Source organism: Syngnathus leptorhynchus, chromosome 9, assembly GCF_054491065.1.
Source record: "Syngnathus leptorhynchus isolate UIUO chromosome 9, UIUO_Slep, whole genome shotgun sequence".
NCBI lineage: Eukaryota > Metazoa > Chordata > Actinopteri > Syngnathiformes > Syngnathidae > Syngnathus > Syngnathus leptorhynchus.
In genome coordinates, this window is record NC_141203.1 from 5830462 (window position 1) to 5850971 (window position 20510).

At 41.0% G+C, this 20510-nt stretch overlaps 1 protein-coding gene across 2 annotated transcripts in view; it reads left to right on the plus strand.

The window, feature by feature from the left end:
• Positions 1-20510, plus strand: part of kcnh3 (potassium voltage-gated channel, subfamily H (eag-related), member 3) — a 47029-nt gene that overhangs the window by 22087 nt on the left and 4432 nt on the right. Inside the window, exons 2-14 of one of the 2 annotated variants that reach the window (XM_085920394.1) lie at positions 1558-1791; positions 3578-3712; positions 4668-4807; positions 5171-5423; positions 6478-6635; positions 7307-7508; positions 9208-9567; positions 10690-10889; positions 11038-11287; positions 14464-14678; positions 19106-19365; positions 19783-19883; positions 20042-20094. In XM_085920394.1, coding sequence (XP_085776520.1) covers positions 1662-1791; positions 3578-3712; positions 4668-4807; positions 5171-5423; positions 6478-6635; positions 7307-7508; positions 9208-9567; positions 10690-10889; positions 11038-11287; positions 14464-14678; positions 19106-19365; positions 19783-19883; positions 20042-20094 — 2457 coding nt within the window. In that variant the 5' untranslated portion in view covers positions 1558-1661. Of the gene's footprint in view, positions 1-1557; positions 1792-3263; positions 3350-3577; positions 3713-4667; positions 4808-5170; positions 5424-6477; positions 6636-7306; positions 7509-9207; positions 9568-10689; positions 10890-11037; positions 11288-14463; positions 14679-19105; positions 19366-19782; positions 19884-20041; positions 20095-20510 lie in introns of those variants that run through there. The other variant, XM_085920396.1, reaches the window with a different exon arrangement.

Below are 20510 nucleotides of genomic sequence, written 5' to 3' on the forward strand. Positions count from 1 at the left end.
AAAACTCTTGAATCTTGAAAATGACGGTGGGTCATTAGTCAAAAATTAAATTAAACTTTGCACATATTTTATGACCAAATAAAATTACAGATTACCCAATTGCCATTTAGAAAGAACCATAAAGTAGTCAAGTAGATCCAAGCATTCCTAACACCTCTACACCAATGTTGTTCCCGACCTATTCTCATTCCAAGCACATGTTCCTGAAACAGCTCTTGGAGAAAATGATTACTGCATACCTCGGCTACAGCTGGAAAACCAGGAATTGTCATCTTTTCCCCATGACTGATTAGGTGTTTGCGGCACTGGCACCAGGAGCAAAGTATCGGGGGGTTTTTTTTCCGAGAGGGCTTTGGGCCCGACACCATGAATAATTCTCACATTTGCCAAGGCAGCGGACACTGACATGAGCTCCCGAGACACAATGTACAAGGGCTTTGGCTCTCAAGTATACATTTCATTCAAGGTCGGCTCAGCACTGCTCATTTACCATTCCAATCACAAACGCTTTAACCTCACCGTCAGGGACAAGACGTTCATTAAAACCAAGTATGCCACTTCTTAGTTGAAAAAGGTAAAGAATGGAAGGCAAGTGACAAGAACATTTGGACCGCCGCTGAACAAACGTGTTGAAAGGAGGAATGAACACGAGAATAGTTTCCGTGGCAACAAGAATCCAGCCACACTCCCGGTCATCAGATGCCGGCTCTGGAAGAACCTGTTGGATTACTCGATGTGTTTGTTTCCTTTGTAGTTTACCTGCCTGAATAAATTGTGATCCTTGCAGATTCGGAGATCACCGGGACTCAAATGGATGTGAACAGCATAACAATATTTGACTTTGAACTATATCTCTCAGCCTTCTCAGACTACATGACTTTTTTTGTTGTTCATGACGGTTGCTTGCTAACTTGTCTGTTACCGCCTGACTGTAGTTTGTAACCTTCACTAACAGACTAGGCAGAGCTTAGTAGCAATTAAAGGTTCTGTGTTGGAATTAACTGCTATCACACACACACACACACACACACACACACACACACACACACACACACACACAATAAAAAATGACGAGGCCTCATCATGCAAAGGCGGTTTCAACGTGCTTTGCATTTATTTTTGTGCCTGCAGGCTATTTACAGAAAATGCACCGACAGAATTACACATGAAGGCATGGCGATTTCTAATTATCGAGTAAAAAATGTGTAGACATAACGGAGATGAATGTCGTCAAGGTTCACAGACGCGACTATTAAAATGAAGTCAAGTCAGTCAGATTTGGCGATGACTCAGCGCTTTTGTCACACGGTGACTGTATTTGGCAAAATCACTTATAAATTTACCAAAGTGAATGTGAACAGAAGGAAGAAAATTCAGCAGCCGTGTTTGTTCAAAGCTGTTAGCTGCCAAACTAATGACTCAGAACTTGTGTGTTTTTGCTTTGCAGTAGTTCGTGCTTGGACTCTGGCCAATAATCCGTAAATGTTTGATGGACTGATCAATTGAATTTGACATGGGAACGCATTTTGATGTGCACTCTGTTGTCTTGTGTCTCAGACAGCAACTTTGTACTGGGAAACGCCCAAGTGCAGTCACTCTACCCCATCGTGTACTGCTCTGATGGCTTCTGCGAACTCACGGGTTACGCTCGGGCCGAGCTCATGCAGAAGAGCTGTGCCTGCCACTTCCTGTACGGCCCTGAGACCTGCGACCGCTTCACAGCGCAAATCCAAGGAGCCCTGGACGACCGGCGTGAGTTTAAGACAGAATTGGTCTTCTACAAGAAAGAAGGTGCGTCATACAGTTCCATAACGCCACCCTTTGCTATGGAGTCCATCATGTGGGTCCATTGTGAGTTGGAGCTTGGGCAAGAGGCAAAGTGCACTCGGGACTGGTCACTTGAAAGCAGCGACCAACATAATCAAATAACCATTCAACATCATAACTCGTTCTCAAGAATGTTACGTGAGATAAAACAAAAAGGACCTTGTGTAAAGTGACAACCAGGACCAAAAAAATAGAACTAAAAGACAAGAAGAAAAACTACCCCCTCTCAGAAAAGGAGGAAATTAATGAAAGTACATAATTAGACTTTGATCCAATCTGTTAGCAAGTTTCTCAGAATAACGTCACATTTTATTAGCTCCCAAAGAAAAGGAATCTTAAATATATCCGAAATGCTTGCTTGTTGCTTATTTCTTTTTGATCAATTTGACAATTTAGAGTCTTCAGGTAATCCCCATCTATTTGTTAACTGTGTCTCATCATCATAATGGCAACCTCTTAAATAAAACAAATATTAACTGAAACAAAATAGAAGCCTCATCTTGTTGCTATTGTTTACCCTCCTGTAGGAGACAAACGAGGACAATATGTCTAATGATTTTATTCAAGCACTCTGTCCTCCTGCATTATGCACACGCCTGAGCGACTCTGGCTTAGTAAGACCGTGCAGGAAACAGTATCCATCACTGCCACACATCATCTCCTGAGGGATTAGGAGCGAGTAACAGGAAACCATAACAAAAGCATCAACAGTGTATGAATAGTCCATCCTAACCGGCAAGGTAATGGCTTTGTCCGAGCAAATTCTCTGACGAATTGCTTGAATGATTGCAAAGTAAATGCTGATACGGTGACAAGCTGAGCACTCCTCGCAAATACTCACTGGAGATTTTGCAGCATTCTGGCAATAAAAACAGACTCGAAGACAAACATATGTAGGTAAATAAAAGTCATCTCTCCTAGTTAGCATTCAAGTAGCAGCATTCTGATGTTTTAGTGTGCTTTGTTCAACTTGCTGTTCTTCTGATATCAAACTCAAGGCCCGGGGGCCAGATATTGCCCTCCACATCATTTTATGTGGCCCGTGAAGACAAATTGTCTTCATGTGTCAATACTTAAATTACAAATTGACTTCACTGAAGAAATACAAATATTGCCAGCAAATTTTATTACCATCCAACTTTTTAAAATATTTCAACAGTCTTTACTAGTCCCTGATTTCAAAACGAGTTATTCTTCAGTTTGTTGTGTAGCCCATACTGTAAATAATAAAAGGCGTTGACAAACTATGACTACGATGCGGCCCACGAAAAAAAAGGAGTTTGACACCCTGTTCTAGAAGGTAAGGCAAACTTCAAAACAAGTGTTTGATCCATCAATTCGTCAATATGTTTTCCAGGACATTCACTATGCCTTTCTGTATCTCTTCCAGTCTCTGTGTATCAGTTGACCGGTTGACGACATTAACTCTCTGAGAACATCCTGTTTGAAGCCTCACAATCAGCTGTGTGCTAGGTGTCATCTTTGTTACATCATGTCAAGATTTAAAGTAGCCTAATGAAGCGTACGTATAGCAAATCTAATTCATTCGATTCATGGATCAAACACTTGTTCAAAAATACCAAACTGTGCAAAAAGCAATGAAACTTTCAATCTTTGGACATGGACATTTAGAAACTAAAGTCAGAGATTTTTAGGTTCACCCTTAATTTAAATATCCTTAACTTTTTGTGACTTGTGATTATGCCTTTCCAGTATTTATTTTGCTTTATGATGTTTGTTTTGTGTGCAGGCACGCACTTCTGGTGTCTTCTGGACATCGTGCCCATCAAGAACGAGAAAGGTGAGGTGGTCCTCTTCCTGGTGTCTCACAAAGACATCACTGATAAGAAGAAGGACCAGGATTCGGAACAAGGACCTGACACAGGTCGGTGACCCAAATTAAATCCAGCTATTGGAAATTCATTCACATGAGGACTTCTATTGGGACTAGAGGGTTATAAATTCTGAATCTTCTGTTAGCTTGGATGCCCATGTTCTATGCACTGACATCTGCTCTTCCCCAAATGTATAATCTAATCCCTTTACGGCGGTGTAGCAAAAAAAAAAAGTTGTGTGAGCTTCAGCCTGCCAGTATAGCACAGATCACAATAAATCACCTCCTTAATAATTTAAAATGTATGCCCAGCCTTCCCCCGCCCATCGTGTTCCGGCGCCTCCTGAGTACACAGTGGATATTCTAAAATTGAAAGCACGAGCTGAACTCCTGCCCGAGGCCTCTACTTGTATGTTATCCTCCTTGCATGTCCAAGTGGATTTTTGATTAACAAAGGCTTTGTACGGACCACAAACCAGCCATGTGAAGTGATCCATCCTTACTATTATGTCTTTGTATGGCATAACCAAAAGTATTAGAAATTCAGTGAGTGTGAGATCCACCGAGGCCAGTGAACCACTCTGTGCTTTACAGAAATATTTATTTTGCCTTGAGGCATGACCAGTATTTTTTCTTGGATGCTGTTTCAATCAGATTCATAATAAATTCTTCTATGGCAGCCACTCTACTCCACCAGCCAGCGCAAATGAGAGAAAGCTGATAGAAGGATTGTGCTTTTAGGGATGGAAGAAGATTATTACTTCTATTACACTAACATTAATGATAAATGTTATTTAGTGTATGTATTAAAAATCGTAAGACAGACTGGCTTTCTAGAAAGTTCTTCTCAACTCTGTTAGAGAAGTTCCCCAAAATGTGGAGCATTTGTCGGTTTCACTTTTTGGTTTAGCTCATTCCATTGGGGTTAAAGTCTCGGAGAGTTGATAAGATGTTTAAGATCACATTTCATCTGATCATCCATTCAAAACCTGTATGCGATCTACAGATGAGGAGACGGGTCTGGAGGTGCATCAGGTGACTCGGCCCCCCGGTTTTAACACCAACCGCCGCCGCAGCCGAGCTGTCCTCTACCACCTTTCAGGGCACCTGCAGAAGCAAGACAAGAGCAAACTCAAGCTCAACAATGTGAGCCCATTGGGTGGATGGATGGATGGATGGATGGATGGATGGATGGATGGACGGACAGACGGACGGAAGGACGGACGGACGGACGGAAGGACGGACGGAAGGACGGACGGATGGACGGCTAGATGGAGGGATGGATGGACGGACAGATAGATGGATGAAGGACGGATGGACAGATGAATGGACGGATGGATAGATAGATGGTTCCACTGTATGTAATTTGAAAATTTACTAATTTGTGTAGCTTTTTGTAGCTTATAGATAGAATGCATATTTGTTTTCAATGTATTTCCCCATATCTCCACAGAATAAGTCAGTTATAATAGAATTCTCAATCACCCCCATCTTTATCACCCTACGCAGAACATGTTTGGGGAAAAACCTCCAATCCCGGAATACAAGGTAGCCGCCATCCAGAAGTCACGCTTCATCTTGCTCCACTATGGCACCTTCAAGGCCGGCTGGGACTGGCTGATCTTACTGGCCACCTTCTATGTGGCCGTCACTGTGCCGTATAATGTGTGCTTCACTGTGGTGGGTGGGAGAGACGAAGGCAGCGCCCCGAGAAGCCCTCCTAGTGTCAGCGACATCCTGGTGGAGATCTTGTTCATGCTAGGTGAGACTCCTGACGGGCAAAATATAACAAATATATATAGATTTTTTTGACAGGCAATTGATCAGTTATCAGGTCACTGTAATGGCCCAAATATATTTTGATCTGAAACCTAAAGTATACTTTCGGCCTATTTTGGATTTTTGGTGGTTCTGTCAAATTTCCCACCAACTGAAGGCAGGCCCCAGGTCACCATTAATGTCGACCTCTGTGAAGACAAGAGACCTGACTGATTCTTGTTGAGAATGTAAACAAGGCAGCACTAACCTTGCCTGGGGAACCTCACTTCAACAGATGGTACGATTTCACTAGCATTACACCACATAACATCAAAGCTCTGCAAAAAAGGTACTTCCTGTTTAATGTCTCCTAGTAATTTCTTCCTCCGTGGTAGATTTAAAGAAACTACACATCTCACGAGTCCCATTATCAGTCATCCTTAAAGTTTCTTCATACAAAGAAAAGTTTTTAATGAGTGATTTGCAGTGGAGACGAAGGATATGAGCCATTTGCTACTGAACATTATGTCTGATGACTGGATTCATTTCCTGGAGAATAACTGGCCTGTTGGTCCCCTGTCTTAAGTGACGGAAATGTGAACCATCGCCCTTGGGAGGACAATCGTTGTTAATGCAAAAAGAGGATACGGCAGTGCACCATCCCTCAATCAAATTACACTTGACACCCACAGTAGTGAAATGGCGGACCCGTTCGTCCATATGGCATTCGATAGAGCCATTTTGGAGCATGAATATATTTTCGCTAATGTAGTGAGAAATATGCTCATTTCAGCTAATATGCATTTTGGTCAAGTTATAGCTGCGTTCTTTAATTATTTATTGTCTACTAGAATAGTCTAATGTTAACGTGAGTAAGCTTGAAAAAGGGTTCACATCTCATTGTTCCTCTGCAATTCTGAAGATATGTTTGCTCACAGCGGGTTTAATATTGTCTGTGTGTTTTAAGTGTCTAAAGTGTGTAACATGTGGAGCCAATCTATATATTGTTTGCAGGGAAGGTTTTTTTTTCCAACCATCAACTCATTTGTCACCCACAGACATTGTGCTGAACTTTCGAACAACCTTTGTGAGCACGTCGGGTCAGGTGGTGTATGATGCCCGCTCCATCTGTGTTCACTACGTCACCACTTGGCTCTTTGTGGATCTCATCGCTGCCCTACCCTTTGACCTCCTCTATGCTTTCAACATCAGCGTGGTGAGTCATGTGTCCGATACGATCCCTGACCTCGGAACTCTAAGATGTTGATGTTATTCAACACTGCACCAAAGAGAGCATTTATTTACGCGATGGTGGAAACTGTGCAGGGAAGACGTCCATTTTTATTTCAATAGACTGTATTAACCAGGTTGTTAAAGTTTGAAGTCAAAGTGGAGTTTAAAGCAATATAATCAAGACTATTACCGAGTAAACTGCAGAGACCCGAGGGAGACTGGACAGAACCATTAAGTTGTTTAAATTTTATGTTTGAAGGAAAGATTAAAAAAAAATACAGTTGTAACATTACAAGGAAAGTCTAGGGTATTATTATTATTTATTTTTCTTATTTTTTTTTTCCACCCACATTGGGTTATTTGTAACCCAGCAATTTTGTTGTAAGATGTTGCAAGATGGAACAACCAACCACATTTTGTTAAGAGTCAACTGGAATGCTCATCACTGGACACATAAGAACATCACTAATACTGTACAGTAAGGTTTCTACTCTAATTCATGTGAGAGATTATTTGTGTTCTTCTAGGTGCTGATGTTTTGGTTAGCAACAGAGTTCAAATAGCCTCAGCAGTTAACTTTTGCTCCATCGTTAAATTTTCTCTGTAATGGTGTTTTGTAAATTCATGGAATGAATCACACCGATTCTCTTGCAGTACTTTGGGGTCCACTTGTTGAAGACGGTGCGTTTGCTTCGCCTGCTGCGGTTGCTGCAGAAATTGGAGCGTTACTCGCAGTACAGCGCCGTGGTCCTCACCCTGCTCATGTCCATGTTCGCCTTGCTGGCCCACTGGATGGCTTGCGTGTGGTACTTCATCGGACGAAGAGAGATTGAGAGTCCGGGTTCCTGGGACATTGGTCAGTAGTTTTCCAACATTGTACGCTGTAGTAGCCTTAGTTCCATTTTGCTTTCACAGTGCCAAACATCAGCACACAAGCACTTGACGTTCATCTTTGTTGGTTTCCGAGCAACATTTAAGACTGTGATTTAAAATATAAAAGTTTAAAATTTCTATCTAAACTGCTGATCTTTAAATATAAACAAACACACAACAGTGTACAGTGTTGTGACCACATTTCACAGTCTGCTGTAACTTTAATTCTGGCTACTCCCAACATAACTAATATGCAGCCCTTGACATGAACTAGTAGGCTAAAATGCTTTCCTCCAGTAGTTGCTATTTGAGCTTTGGGGCAGCAATGAGCTCTATTCAGCAGAACATGCAGAGTCATCTTGTTTCTTATTCCCAGAATAGACCCGTCTAAGTATTCCTTTCACACTCCAGCTCACCAATGATTACAATAAACCTCCAGTCTCCAGGAGAGAATAGTTCAGCACCATGGACAGGTCTTATGACACTCACTTCATTTTAGGGACATTCGATAACAATTATTTTTCCAGACCAACGCCAAGATATACTCATCAGTATTCACCAATACAATACCACTACTGCTTTTGCGGTAAAGAATGAAAAATTATATATTTACTGTTTTAAGATGATATGGTAGATCACAACGATTTGCCTCCTGTCTCCTTACAACAGGAATCATTTTTATCTCTTGGGTGTACTCTACCTCCATTAGTTCAGAGAGCTCTAACACAGAACCATACTCAAGTGGGCCTCATCATGAGGTTTAATTTCTCACAGCCATATACTGTGAGATGTACATTGTTATACGGCTTGTGTTATTTGGTAAATTGGTAGGTAGATAGTTCGGATGGCCAGACAGACAGAGAGACAGACAGATAGTAAGCCTAGTGGGTACAGTAGATCAATGGGCTGCATCTATATTGTATGATTCCTCTTCTCTCACATGTTGTGCAGTCAGAAGCTCTGCAGGGCTTCGCCACGTCACGTACGTTCATTCTCAAGCTCGCTTCCCTCAATTATTAATTTGCACGCCTTCGCTGCTGTTTCCCTGCCCTTACTTTGAAATGTCTCCCCATCTGCATTAGATTACTCGTCGGCACTTTCATGGGACTTGCTGACGGGTGACGAGTGTGTCAATGTTGAGAGAGTCTTCATAGAAACTTTTAATGCTCAGTCACAGTGTCCCTATTTCTCGGTGTTTTTTTTTTTTCAGTTCCAAAACCACAAAACGTTTGAAAAAATGTTTCCTCATTCTCATTAAAGCAATGATGTCCTGTCTACTTTATTTTGGTTGATATATGGTGTGAACAAACCGATTAAATCGATGGGCCGCCAAAATCCAGAAAGATAAATACTGTTGTCTATTTCCTCAAATAGTGGCCTCTATTGTAATTAACACTGGGCCTCAATTCATTACTAGCTGTGTATTTTTTTAAATACACTGGTACCCCAAGCCTCTTTAGTTAGGACCCCCCTCCCCCCATACTTTCTGCACTTGAGTAAATGAAAAGCCACTATTTGAGAGTGCATGCAGTGAATGTAAATAAGGAGCTCCAAACATTTTTTCATTTACTTATGTATTACATGGCATTGTTTTGCCCAGCTTCTCTCCCCCAAAAAAATAATTCTTGATCAATTATGATTATGGTCCCTTTTTTTTTTTTCTCCTTACTCTCCATTATTAGGTTGGCTGCATGAGTTGGCCAAGCGTTTGGGGACACCTTATTTCCTGTCGCCTTTGGCTACGCTTTTCCCCACTTCCTCTGGCGTCGTCTCGGCCAACAGCAGCCAGTGGAACGAATCGGGCTCAGAGTCGGCGGGTCAAGGTCCCTGGAACTCCAGCCAGTATGGAGGGAACACATCGGCTGGCGAGGGCACATCGGCGGGAGGTTCGGGGGTTCTGGGCGGAGGCCCGTCCATGCGCAGCAGCTACGTGACGTCGCTCTACTTCGCCCTGAGCAGCCTAACCAGCGTGGGCTTCGGGAACGTGTCGGCCAACACAGACTCAGAGAAGATTTTCTCAATTTGCACCATGCTCATTGGTGGTGAGTAGATGCTCCCTTTTTCCAATTCAGTTCAGTAATTCAATTCAGTAATTTTCATTTCATCAGGTAAGTTGATTCAAAAATAGACGCAGTGGAAATTCCGACACTTAATGATCATTGGGGCTGGCTGATTAATGGACTTCTGTTGCTTGAATGGCACAGATGTAATCTTTTGACATTAAAATGGAAAGCAGTCCAATAACAGGCAAGCCATAATGTTTTGCTAAATTAAATGAAAACATTTTAAAAATAACTGAGGTTTAGTTCTCGCCTCTCTCTTTAGTGCTACAAAGCCTGTGGGCACTTTTCCAATCTTCACTGTGAACAAATATTTATTTATTTTGGGGGAAATTTTATGAATCAAAAGTACAAGTGATATCAATACTAAGTATCGATGAGTACCCAAGAATGGAATACTGTTACTGGAATCAGTCTGAATAAAAGTGGTATCGAACATACCTAAGTTTGACCATTTCCAACATGTCCTTCGAAAACAGATTGCCACAAAAATTTGAGCCACATATACTGAATACACAAGCAACGTCCAATACCAAATAATCACACATTTTTATAACTTCAAATATAAAGTTTTGATATCTGAGCCCCATGTGGTCAGTGCTTGATTGAATATCAGAAACATATTCGTGCACTAACACTTGGCATTCAGCTTCCATCATTAATTCGCTTGCTGTAAAAATCTTTCCTTCGTTAAATTTGCTCAAACGCCAAAAAAGGCTTCCGTCGGTTTTTAATGAGCTCACTCCAACTGAGAGGTGAGAATTGGAAAGTGGAAAGAGACAGAGAGTGATAGGAACCCGATGGAGGTGACCTCTTAATTAATCCTGGTGAATGTTATCCTATACGGTGAGCTCCATGTGGTCGCTCTGCATTCCCGTCAAAACAATGTTCCTACTAAACTCATCACTAAAATAAAAAAATGAAATTTAAAAAGAACCTTGGGTTAGGGTTGTAGGTTGCTTGCATTTGGCTGTAGTGTATATGAATATGTAAATATACCTGATGTCTTTTTTTTTTTTTCTCAAATCACATGACAGACTGAGTTGTAAATGCAATTGTGGTTTGTATTATTATGGTAGCATTACTCAAGCACTCTTCTCTCAGCACTGATGCACGCCGTGGTGTTTGGCAACGTGACCGCCATCATCCAGAGGATGTACTCACGTCGCTCGCTTTACCACACGCGCACCAAAGACCTGAAGGATTTCATCAGGGTGCACCGCTTGCCCAAAGCCTTAGAGCAACGCATGCTCGAGTGTTTCCAGACAACCTGGTCGGTCAACAATGGCATCGATGTCAGTGAGGTACAACAGAAATATCATTGAACACAAATATGCCTACACCGCCATGTGCCATTTAGTAAACACTAACAAAAGACATTGCAGCTCTGCTTACCTTTTGGCTTAGCCCTTGGCTAATTGGAGTAAACGATAAAACTGTGTCTCTTCTCAGCTTCTGAAGGACTTCCCGGATGAACTACGGGCTGACATTGCCATGCACCTAAACAAGGAACTGCTCCAGCTCCCGCTCTTCGAGTCGGCTAGCAGGGGGTGCCTGCGCTCACTTTCGCTCATCATCAAGACATCGTTCTGCGCACCCGGCGAATTCCTCATCCGGCAAGGCGATGCCTTACAGGCCATCTACTTTGTGTGTTCGGGTTCCATGGAAGTCCTGAAAGACAACACTGTGCTCGCGATACTGGGTGAGTGCGCTCGGTCAAACTTTGGCGTATCAACAAAGTTACTTTTACTATCTCAGTCATATGAGCTTCAGTGAGAAACAAATGGCAGGCTGTGCCAGAGGTGTGGGGAATAAATTATCAAATATTTTCACATACCTCTCATTGGTACACCCTGCGTTACAAAGAAGAAAGAAATTGAGTTTGCAAAGTTTAGTCGAGTAATACACACACACACACACAGCAAAATCCCATTCTCCTTTTTTCCATTAAACTTGAGCAGTCACATGTCTGGCGCTTGGCTTAAGTCACATTTCAGGTCAAAACAATGCAAAGCAAAGAAATAGATTTTGAGATGGATGGTGACTGAAAAATTGCTGACACTTTGATTTGTATTATTTATTTATTTATTTATTTATTTATTTATTTATTTATTTAGCTAGCCCTGTGTTTCTAATTTTGATTGTGACATGCTGAAACAAGGTAAAATAAAAAATTCAAAACATTTATTATCTATTTATTTTGCGCTGTTTCTAATTCAGATTGCGACATGCCGAAACAAGGTAAAATAAAAAATTAAAACAAATTTTAAAAAAACATGTATAGTTTTTATGCAGTCAATGTGTGTGCATACTTAGCTGCAAATTAATTACCTCAGGGTGATCCAACAAACCACATTTGTGTTTTTGTATGTTTGGCAAAACCGAGCCCCAGCCTTCCTCACGTGTGTGTGCACATGTTTGAAGGACACGTACAAGTCCAACATCACATCCTGAAAAGGTCAAGATAGGTTGAAGTAATGGTGTGTACATGTGTGTGCCTGCCTGTAGGTGTAAGGTGAAGTCGATCTGTATCCTAATGGCAAAGGCCTCGTATTTGCTCTTGCCCAGGACACACAAGCACACATCAATCGATGCAGCATGGGGCTGCGCTGATATTAAAAATGAATGGGATACTACATTATTCATATCTCTAGATTATTAATGCTGGAAAGTGTACACACAAATATGCTTGGACCCATTACACCTTTTCCTTCCAAATAAATTGTGGCTTTTGTTGCTGTTATTGTTGTGATCAAGTCATTTACCCAAAACACTAACTAGTTTAGGTGATTTAATTTAAACTACATTTATCAATCATTTAGTGTATTTCACAACAATAAAGCTACATATTTACCTTCAAAAAAAGAGTTGATGTTTTTGGTTTATTAGTTAGCATGAACATAATCAACCATTCTTGCTTCCAATTTGCTTCATTAGCAGTGTATGTGTTTGATCTTGCAGGATTTACAGTAAATAAATCACATCAGCAACTGCACCTCCCCCACTGACTTTCCAAAGGTGTCCCTCAGGGTTCGATGCTGGGTCCTTTTTTGTTCACATTCTATACCCTCCCATTGCGTAACATAATTTGTCGAAATGGTCTGAAATTCCTTTTTATGTTTTTGACATCCTTATTTACTGACAAAGTATCTCACTAAAATAAAAACCCCTGATGCAAAGAAACCCTCTATGACTCAATCACGACAACACAGATATAATTATCATCGCCCTACGGTCGGTCACTAACACCACCCAAAATCGAACCTCCCAGTCTCTAAATTCACACTCTTTCCATGCATCCCCACCCTTTTGCAACTTTTCTTTCTTCTTCTCTTGTTTAGTCTTTGCGCTCCTAAGTGTGACTGTAGTTATTACATGTGTCCCACTAGTGAAACAGAACATCTGTTTTTCTTGTTTTGTTTCCTTCTCTAATCTTGACCTTTCCATTAACTTCATTGACATGCACACACGCTCATGCCTTAATGGATGGAGGAGTGATGATCGATTATGTAACCTTTTACAGCTGTCGAGAATGACTTGCAACATGGGAGTAAATCAGTGCAGTGCATTGATAAGTATGTACGTACAACTAGAAGACAGCAAAATAAATGTCTGTCTCTAATAGTTTGAACAAAAATGGCTACACTGTCTCATTCCCTTCTCAGACAGTTGTTTGCGTGTTGAAAATTTTAAATTGTATATTTGAAAATTGGATAGTTTTGTCTGTTCATTTACATGCAAGCTTTGTGGCCTTTGTATGACTTCTCTATCTGTGTCATTATCTCATTTGTGGTAATTATTTTGTTTTGTTATACGTAGTATTTTTGTGTGTTTATTATAGTCAAATTTGATACAGATTTTTTTCCAACCGATCCACACTTCTGATTTCTCCTTTCGTCCACTTACCATTATCCTTTATGGGAAATGACTTTCTTTGCACTTCTGATTGGCTAACAAAAGCCTTACAAGTGTTATATCTCCCCCTGTTGTTTTGGCAAACATCACAAGGAAGTTGAATGTAACATCAACACACAGTTAACAGGATCATGACAAAATCGCCATTTGGAGAAGACAATCCAATTTCAGAAGAAAAGTAATACAGACAAAGAGTTTGCAAATCACTGAAACTGACAGGAAAATATATATATTCTACACCACACATACATACGCAGAACGACTCATCGAGTCTGCAAAGTGTCACTTTGGGAGCTCCGTCTGCGACTCAGTTGAATGTTTTGCAGCAATTATTAACGGCAGATTTCCCCAAAGCTGCTGGCGGGCGTTGTCAAGTAGGCCGTCGCTCATCATCTATGTGACACGTAGCGGAGGAAAGGGGGAGACAGAAACACAGATGGAGGGAAAGGCATGTACAAGATGTTTGCGCGATGGTTTTGATTTCTTGTTTTCTTCTCATTCCTCTTCATACCTCCCCCCCTCTGCCATTATGAAAGTCTGGCATCACCCCCATCTCCACCTCCCCTCTGCCACTTATTCCTTCACCACATGCTATCTCTCTTTGTTACTAATTCCTGTCACCATCCTCTCCTCTGCAGTACCAATTATGATCTGCACACAGTGGGACACAAGAATGGATGACTATTATGTTGTGTTATGTTGTCTTCATTACTCATACACCAATAATGTTACTTTCCATACATCCAGCATCATGGAGGGGGAGGGGAGTGATGGATGCTATGATATATACTAGATGGCAGGCGGCTAAAGAGGATAGAGGGTCACGTGGATGATTGACTACTACCTATGCACTTACGATCTGCCGCTAATCCGTGTATCATTGATCTAAAATGAAAATCAAGCTGAATATTTTCTGAATATATTCGAATGATGTTAGAATAAAACGTGCGTGTCTCCTTGTAGGTAAAGGAGATCTGATTGGCTCCGACTCGCTGACGAAGGAGCAAGTGATCAAGACCAATGCCAACGTCAAAGCACTGACCTACTGCGACCTGCAGTACATCAGCCTGAAGGGCCTACGAGAGGTGTTGCGACTGTACCCGGAGTATGCCCAGAAGTTCATCAGCGAGATCCAACATGACCTCACCTACAACCTGCGTGAGGGCCATGGCTCAGATGTGAGTTGATATATTTTAATGTCCACATAAACATATCAATTTATCATAACCAATGCATCAGACAAGAAGGCTTGTGTTTGAGGTGAGCACTTAATTTACATGCCTTCATGTGCAACCACCGGTATGCAAAATGAAAGCCACAGGGGATGCTCACCTCTCGAGCGGCTCTCACGCATGAAGGTTATGCATGACCTGGCTAATGTGAATTTAGTACACATGCACTGGGATGTTTACACCACAGTGTGCAGTCACACACACACAAACAGTGCGGCGGCAGGTGCTGCAACAGCATTGGGAGCCAAGAATAACTCCGTGCTGCTGTTTGAAGCCGTCCTGCTGCTAAAAATAGAGCAGGGAGATGAAGGGGGGAAGCACGGGCTCTCCCTGGCTGGCTGTGTCCCCTGCAGCTGCTGCTAAGATTGGATCACGCCAGATAAAAATAACCCAGCCAGTCGAGGAGGAGGAGGAGGAGGATGAGTACGGCTGGTTTCGCCTCTTCATCTCACACTGCAGAGCTTTTTTTACTGCAGAGTCCAAGTATGCAAGTGTGCTGACATGAGAAAAGTTTTATGCACGAGGAGGACAGTTGAGGCACATGTAAACACATGTGGGTAGCAGGCGGCCATGTTGTTTGTTTATGCTGGTAGAGCAAATCTGATGGTTAATACAACGACAAATTAGGTACACCTTGGATGGATGGATGGATGGATGGATGGATGGATGGATGGATGGATGGATGGATGGATGGATGGATGGATGGATGGATGGATGGATGGATGGATGGATGGATGGATGGATGGATGGATGGATGGATGGATGGATGGATGGATGGATGGATGGATGGATGGATGGATGGTGGCGGCTATAGTTACATTGGTGATGATTGGGCTGATGGATCAATGGATGAATATTTAGACGTGGATGAAATTATCAATGAAAGAGTGGATATATCAACTGATGGTAATAGCTAGATAAATGAATCAATGTATTAATTCATAGGTAGATGGATCGACTGATAGGTAGAAAGCAAGACACTAGAATTGTTTGGACTGGATGTCCGGAATACAATGGCCAGTAGTGCTGAATCGAAGGTCGAACAAACACTTAGTAGCAAGAACTCCTTGAAGACGTGTCATACATGCAACTAGACTGATTAACCTGACGTCACGTGGCATACATGTGCCGTGTACGCCTGCTCTCTCATGGGAAGTCAAGGGCGAGAACTTATATTGATAAGTGCTGCATATGCAGAAACACGTGCATTTCTATTTAAGAACACACATTTCTGCTGCAATCACACACACAGACACGAGTGGCACGGCAAACTCAAGCACGAGCACACTTGATGAACACGCCCCCACATCGCACATGCAAGGTCTCTTTGGATGCCTCTTGAGCCGCCAGCTAAGAATAGAACAGAAGTAGCTAAAAATAAATCACACTGCCACAGGAGGAAGATGAGGAGGGAGGGGGCGGTGAAGGAGAAGATGCTGAGCAGTCAATGATGTGGGATGAAGGGGGAGAAAGATGCAAATGGAAAATCTGTCTGCATGATGAGACATGAAACATAGTCATTATCAGACATTGCATCTGTTTTTAGACTACGAGATGTCATTGTTCTAAAGACATTCCTTGTGAATGAATAATTAATGTGATGCTCTACTGTAGTAAGGCTTTGAACATAGTTTTTCTTAGCAAAACAAAACACTTGTGCCACACCGAATACAGACAAGCACAAATATTTGCGTAGCACATACAGTACTGCATTTGTCTTTATTTCTGTATTTTACATGATTGTTTATCATGTACGTCTGCGTTTTGTCAATTTTGCTTTTATGTAATTTATTTTAATTACGTCTTGATTGGATTGTTTTTTTTATTTATTCATAGATGTATTTAATATACAAATTCCTATTCATTACTTTTAATGACAATGACAATTGTCATGTAAATGTTCTTTTTTATGATATTGTGTCTTTTGAGGGTTTTTTTTTCTGTGTGGTATTTTTGTCATTCTGATTTGGAATACCAAAGTCAGATAACTAAAATAATAGCATAAATAAAATTGAATGCATCATGTTTTGCGATGTTTTAATGTGCCTAGAAATATATAAACTGTATACATATTTATAAATTGATTCATTAATTGTGTCCACGCAATGGTACTATGAGGAAAGGCTGTAAATCATATTCTGCTGTAAAAAACATAAAAGCACGGCGGCTATTAACCTGAAATGACACAACACACACTCATTCTCGGGCCACATCTGTCATGTTAAATGAGGCATCTGACAAAACAATGCCCAAAAAAGACAAAGGGAGAAGTCCATTAGGATACGCTAATTAGACTAGCGTGAGCCTCGAGGTGAAACTCTTAATTTCCCAGTTGGCTTTCAGTCCTCCACCCAGCAGCTTTTAAATATTGACTGAAAGAATGAAATCATTGATGAGAACAAAGGGAGTCAGGGCATTCTTTACTAACCCCTCTAACATATCACTGACTTACTTGTGCTGTCTGAGGTTTTGGGTTAGTATTGATTCTGTCACCAGATTTTAAACTTCATATAAATTATTTTCTCCCATATCTGAAACAAGTACGTTGAGCCTGCCCGATTCGAGGACCCCCAATACGAGTAAGGATTTATTTTGTTTTTATAATTATTATCAATATTATTATTATTTTTTACACGTTAAAAATATTTTAAAACAGACAGTGATGACAAACACAAATTCTATAACCTCGTGATTCTCAACATGTGGTAGAAGTGCGTGTGCTCTCTCTAGTGGTATGCATAAGGATCGCAAAATTAAATGCCCATACTGTGCGGAATCTTATTGAATTTCCAAATCCAGCAAAGAACATTTGTTAAGTACAGTTATTTTGTACTTGAACAACACATTTGCCTTGAATTAGTTAGAAGTTTTTAAATTTCAAATATTTAGTAACAATTTGTATTCAAGTGTTATATGGAATATTTTCTAGAAGAACTTTGGCCCTGATTGTATCTTAATGTTGGTCATTATGGTGGTATTGGGAGAGCAAAGTTTTTTTTTCTTTTTAGGTGGTTCTTGGGGTAAAAATCTATTGCCTAAACACAGCCAGGTGGGTGCTAGTCAACCATAGATGCCATTGCAGAGGTGGATAGTGGGGGGTCAAATTCTGCTTATTAGGGTCACATATTGGTTTGGGCAGGCACTAGATCTGTGGAAATTGTATTTTGGCCTAGGAAAACTTTATTTCTGGAAAAGTGATAACATATTTCATCATTGTTATTTTGTATTAAAATTTAAAACAATACTTTTGTATTGTATTAAATGTATATTAACACAGAATTTATTTATGCACAGTATTTTTTTGTGTTTGCATTTATTAATAAAGTCATCGGTATATTAAATATTGAGTGTGATGCAAAGTAAAATAATTATTTTGAAACTTAAAAGCATTTTTATCATTCTGAAGGTGGAATTTTACATTTCGTACAGGTGTTGCGAGTAATGTGGCTGGTGAGCGTCGGTGTCAAATAGCCTTGTCAGCTGGAAAATAAAAGTGGAACTTGTGTTCCACCTACTGGTAAATAGAAAGTACTTATGTGCTGTTTATCTACCAGCCATGAGTTGAAAGTGATAGGATGCAACATCCTTGGTTTAAAAAATATATATATTTCTGTATTAGTGTGTGCTGGTCAATTTACCAGTTAAATATGACTGTAACAAGTTTCGGTGACTGCACTGTGAGAACAAAGAACAAATTAAAAATCAGATTGGTTAAGTGACAATAAAAGGTAATGTTGATTTAAGGATTAAAAACAAAAAAAAAGATATATCGCTGACCTCTATGTGACTGGAAGCCTCTGGCGAGTGGCGACCATCTCATGTTGCCACTTGCTAAGCACGCCAAAGTTGAACACATTGACTTTCTGCTACTTTTTCAAATTATTTTCTATCTCGACGACAAGATGTTTTCACGACTCCTTTTAACGGATCATTATATAAAACATGCACGGATAACAATGTTTTCAGAAGAAAAATAACAGCAGTTGTCAGTAACAGTTGCTGCGTAAAGTGGGGATGCCAATTGTTAGTCAATCGCTGCAATCATTTCACATAATTACTGTGAAAGAACACCAGAACCGAGAGAGAGGCTGTGCAGTGTATGTCATTATTTTGATACTTAATCCACTTTTTTTTCTTTTTTTTTCTTTTTTTTTCTTTTTTTAAATCAGGGAGTCAGATGCTATTGATATTTGCACTGTTAATGTTTGTACACACTGCCTAATAAAACGCAGGACAGGCCCTGGGCAGCTAAATACATAATATGGCATGTTGGTGAAGTCTGAAATGTGATTGGGCAAAAACATATAATATGGCCCTTGTGACCAAAAATATCGCTTTTCCAGTCTAACTAACTGACTGTGTGTGTTTGTTAGGCTGACTGGGAGAGTAATGGTGGCCTGGTAAAGAAGCTTCCCTCAATACGGGAGGATGAGGAAGGGGCCGACGAGGAGCAGAATTTGGTGTCCCGTGCTCCCCGCTCACCTTTGCGTCTCAGCCGTGGGATCAACTCGCCACTGCGTTCCCCTTTGCTACCCCCGAGACCCTTCCGCGCCCCCGCCGAACAGTCCCGACCAGTCACCTTGCAGATACCTGTGGTTAGCTTTTCAGGCGCGCCTGCAGAGCTCAGCCCCAGGTAAGTCATTTAAAAAAAAATTCAACATCCTTGATCCTCAGGACAAAGAGTCTACAAGTTCATCGACACTAAAATGGAAATAATAAATGTTTCAGCAGCTTTCCATGCGACCCTGCATACACCCTTAGCAGAGTGTCTGCTCCCACTGGAAAGGGAGGCAGATTGGTTGCTATGGCAACTTGTACCAGGCTGCCTGCAGTTGGACAGTGCGTTTTGCATACTGTCAATCAGAGAGAGAGAGAGAGAGAGAGAGAGAGCGAGAGAGAGAGAAAGAGAGAAAGAGACTGACTGAGCAAGATTAAAAGTCTTTCCTCAGGAGCTCATACAAAACAAACTTGTCAGACTTCAAATTTGCACGAAATAGCTGGTTGATGCAATGTGTCCCTGCAAAATCACAAAACCCTCCCGTCTACATAGGTTTGTGGACGGCATCGAGACGGAAAACAATTCCATCTCCTCCCAGAAGTTTGAGTTCAGTCCAAGCATGTCACCTGCAGCCCCACCGTCACCTTATCTAGGTAATGTCCTCCTAAACCTGCACGTGAGGTCTTGAGAGGTTTCACATTTTTTGTGCGTGTGCGTGTGTGTGTGTGTGTGTGTGTGTGTGTGTGTGTGTGTGTGTGTGTGTGTGTGTGTGTGTGTGTGTGTGTGTGTGTGTGTGTGTGTGTGTGTGCAGGCAGTCGAGAGTCATCCGAGATCAAGCAGAGTGTATGCAAATTGACAGAGGAGGTGAGTTGTTGTTGATCTATTACCCTGATCTGTTCTAGAATCCTAACATACTGCAGTAGTTCACCATGAGGTCCTTAGAGAACAGTACAAGGACTTAAGTATGTAAGGGACTATGCATTATTTGTATTCATTCCAAACAACTTGTTAAGAGGCTTCAGTATGCATTTTGTCATCGAGCAACTGGGCAAAAACATTTCAGATGAATGATGCAACTTTAAGAGCTCTTATGATTTAATCATCAATGGATATATTCATGAAAGTGTGTACTCGGAAAAGAAAAAATGCTACATTTAATTGAGAGCTTGGTCACGGAACGATTTTGTGAAGGTATGATTTGTTACCCAACGATAGTACGTAAATAATTAGCCTACATTAGCCTCACAAGCTAAGGATTTCGTTACTCATTCACCACACAG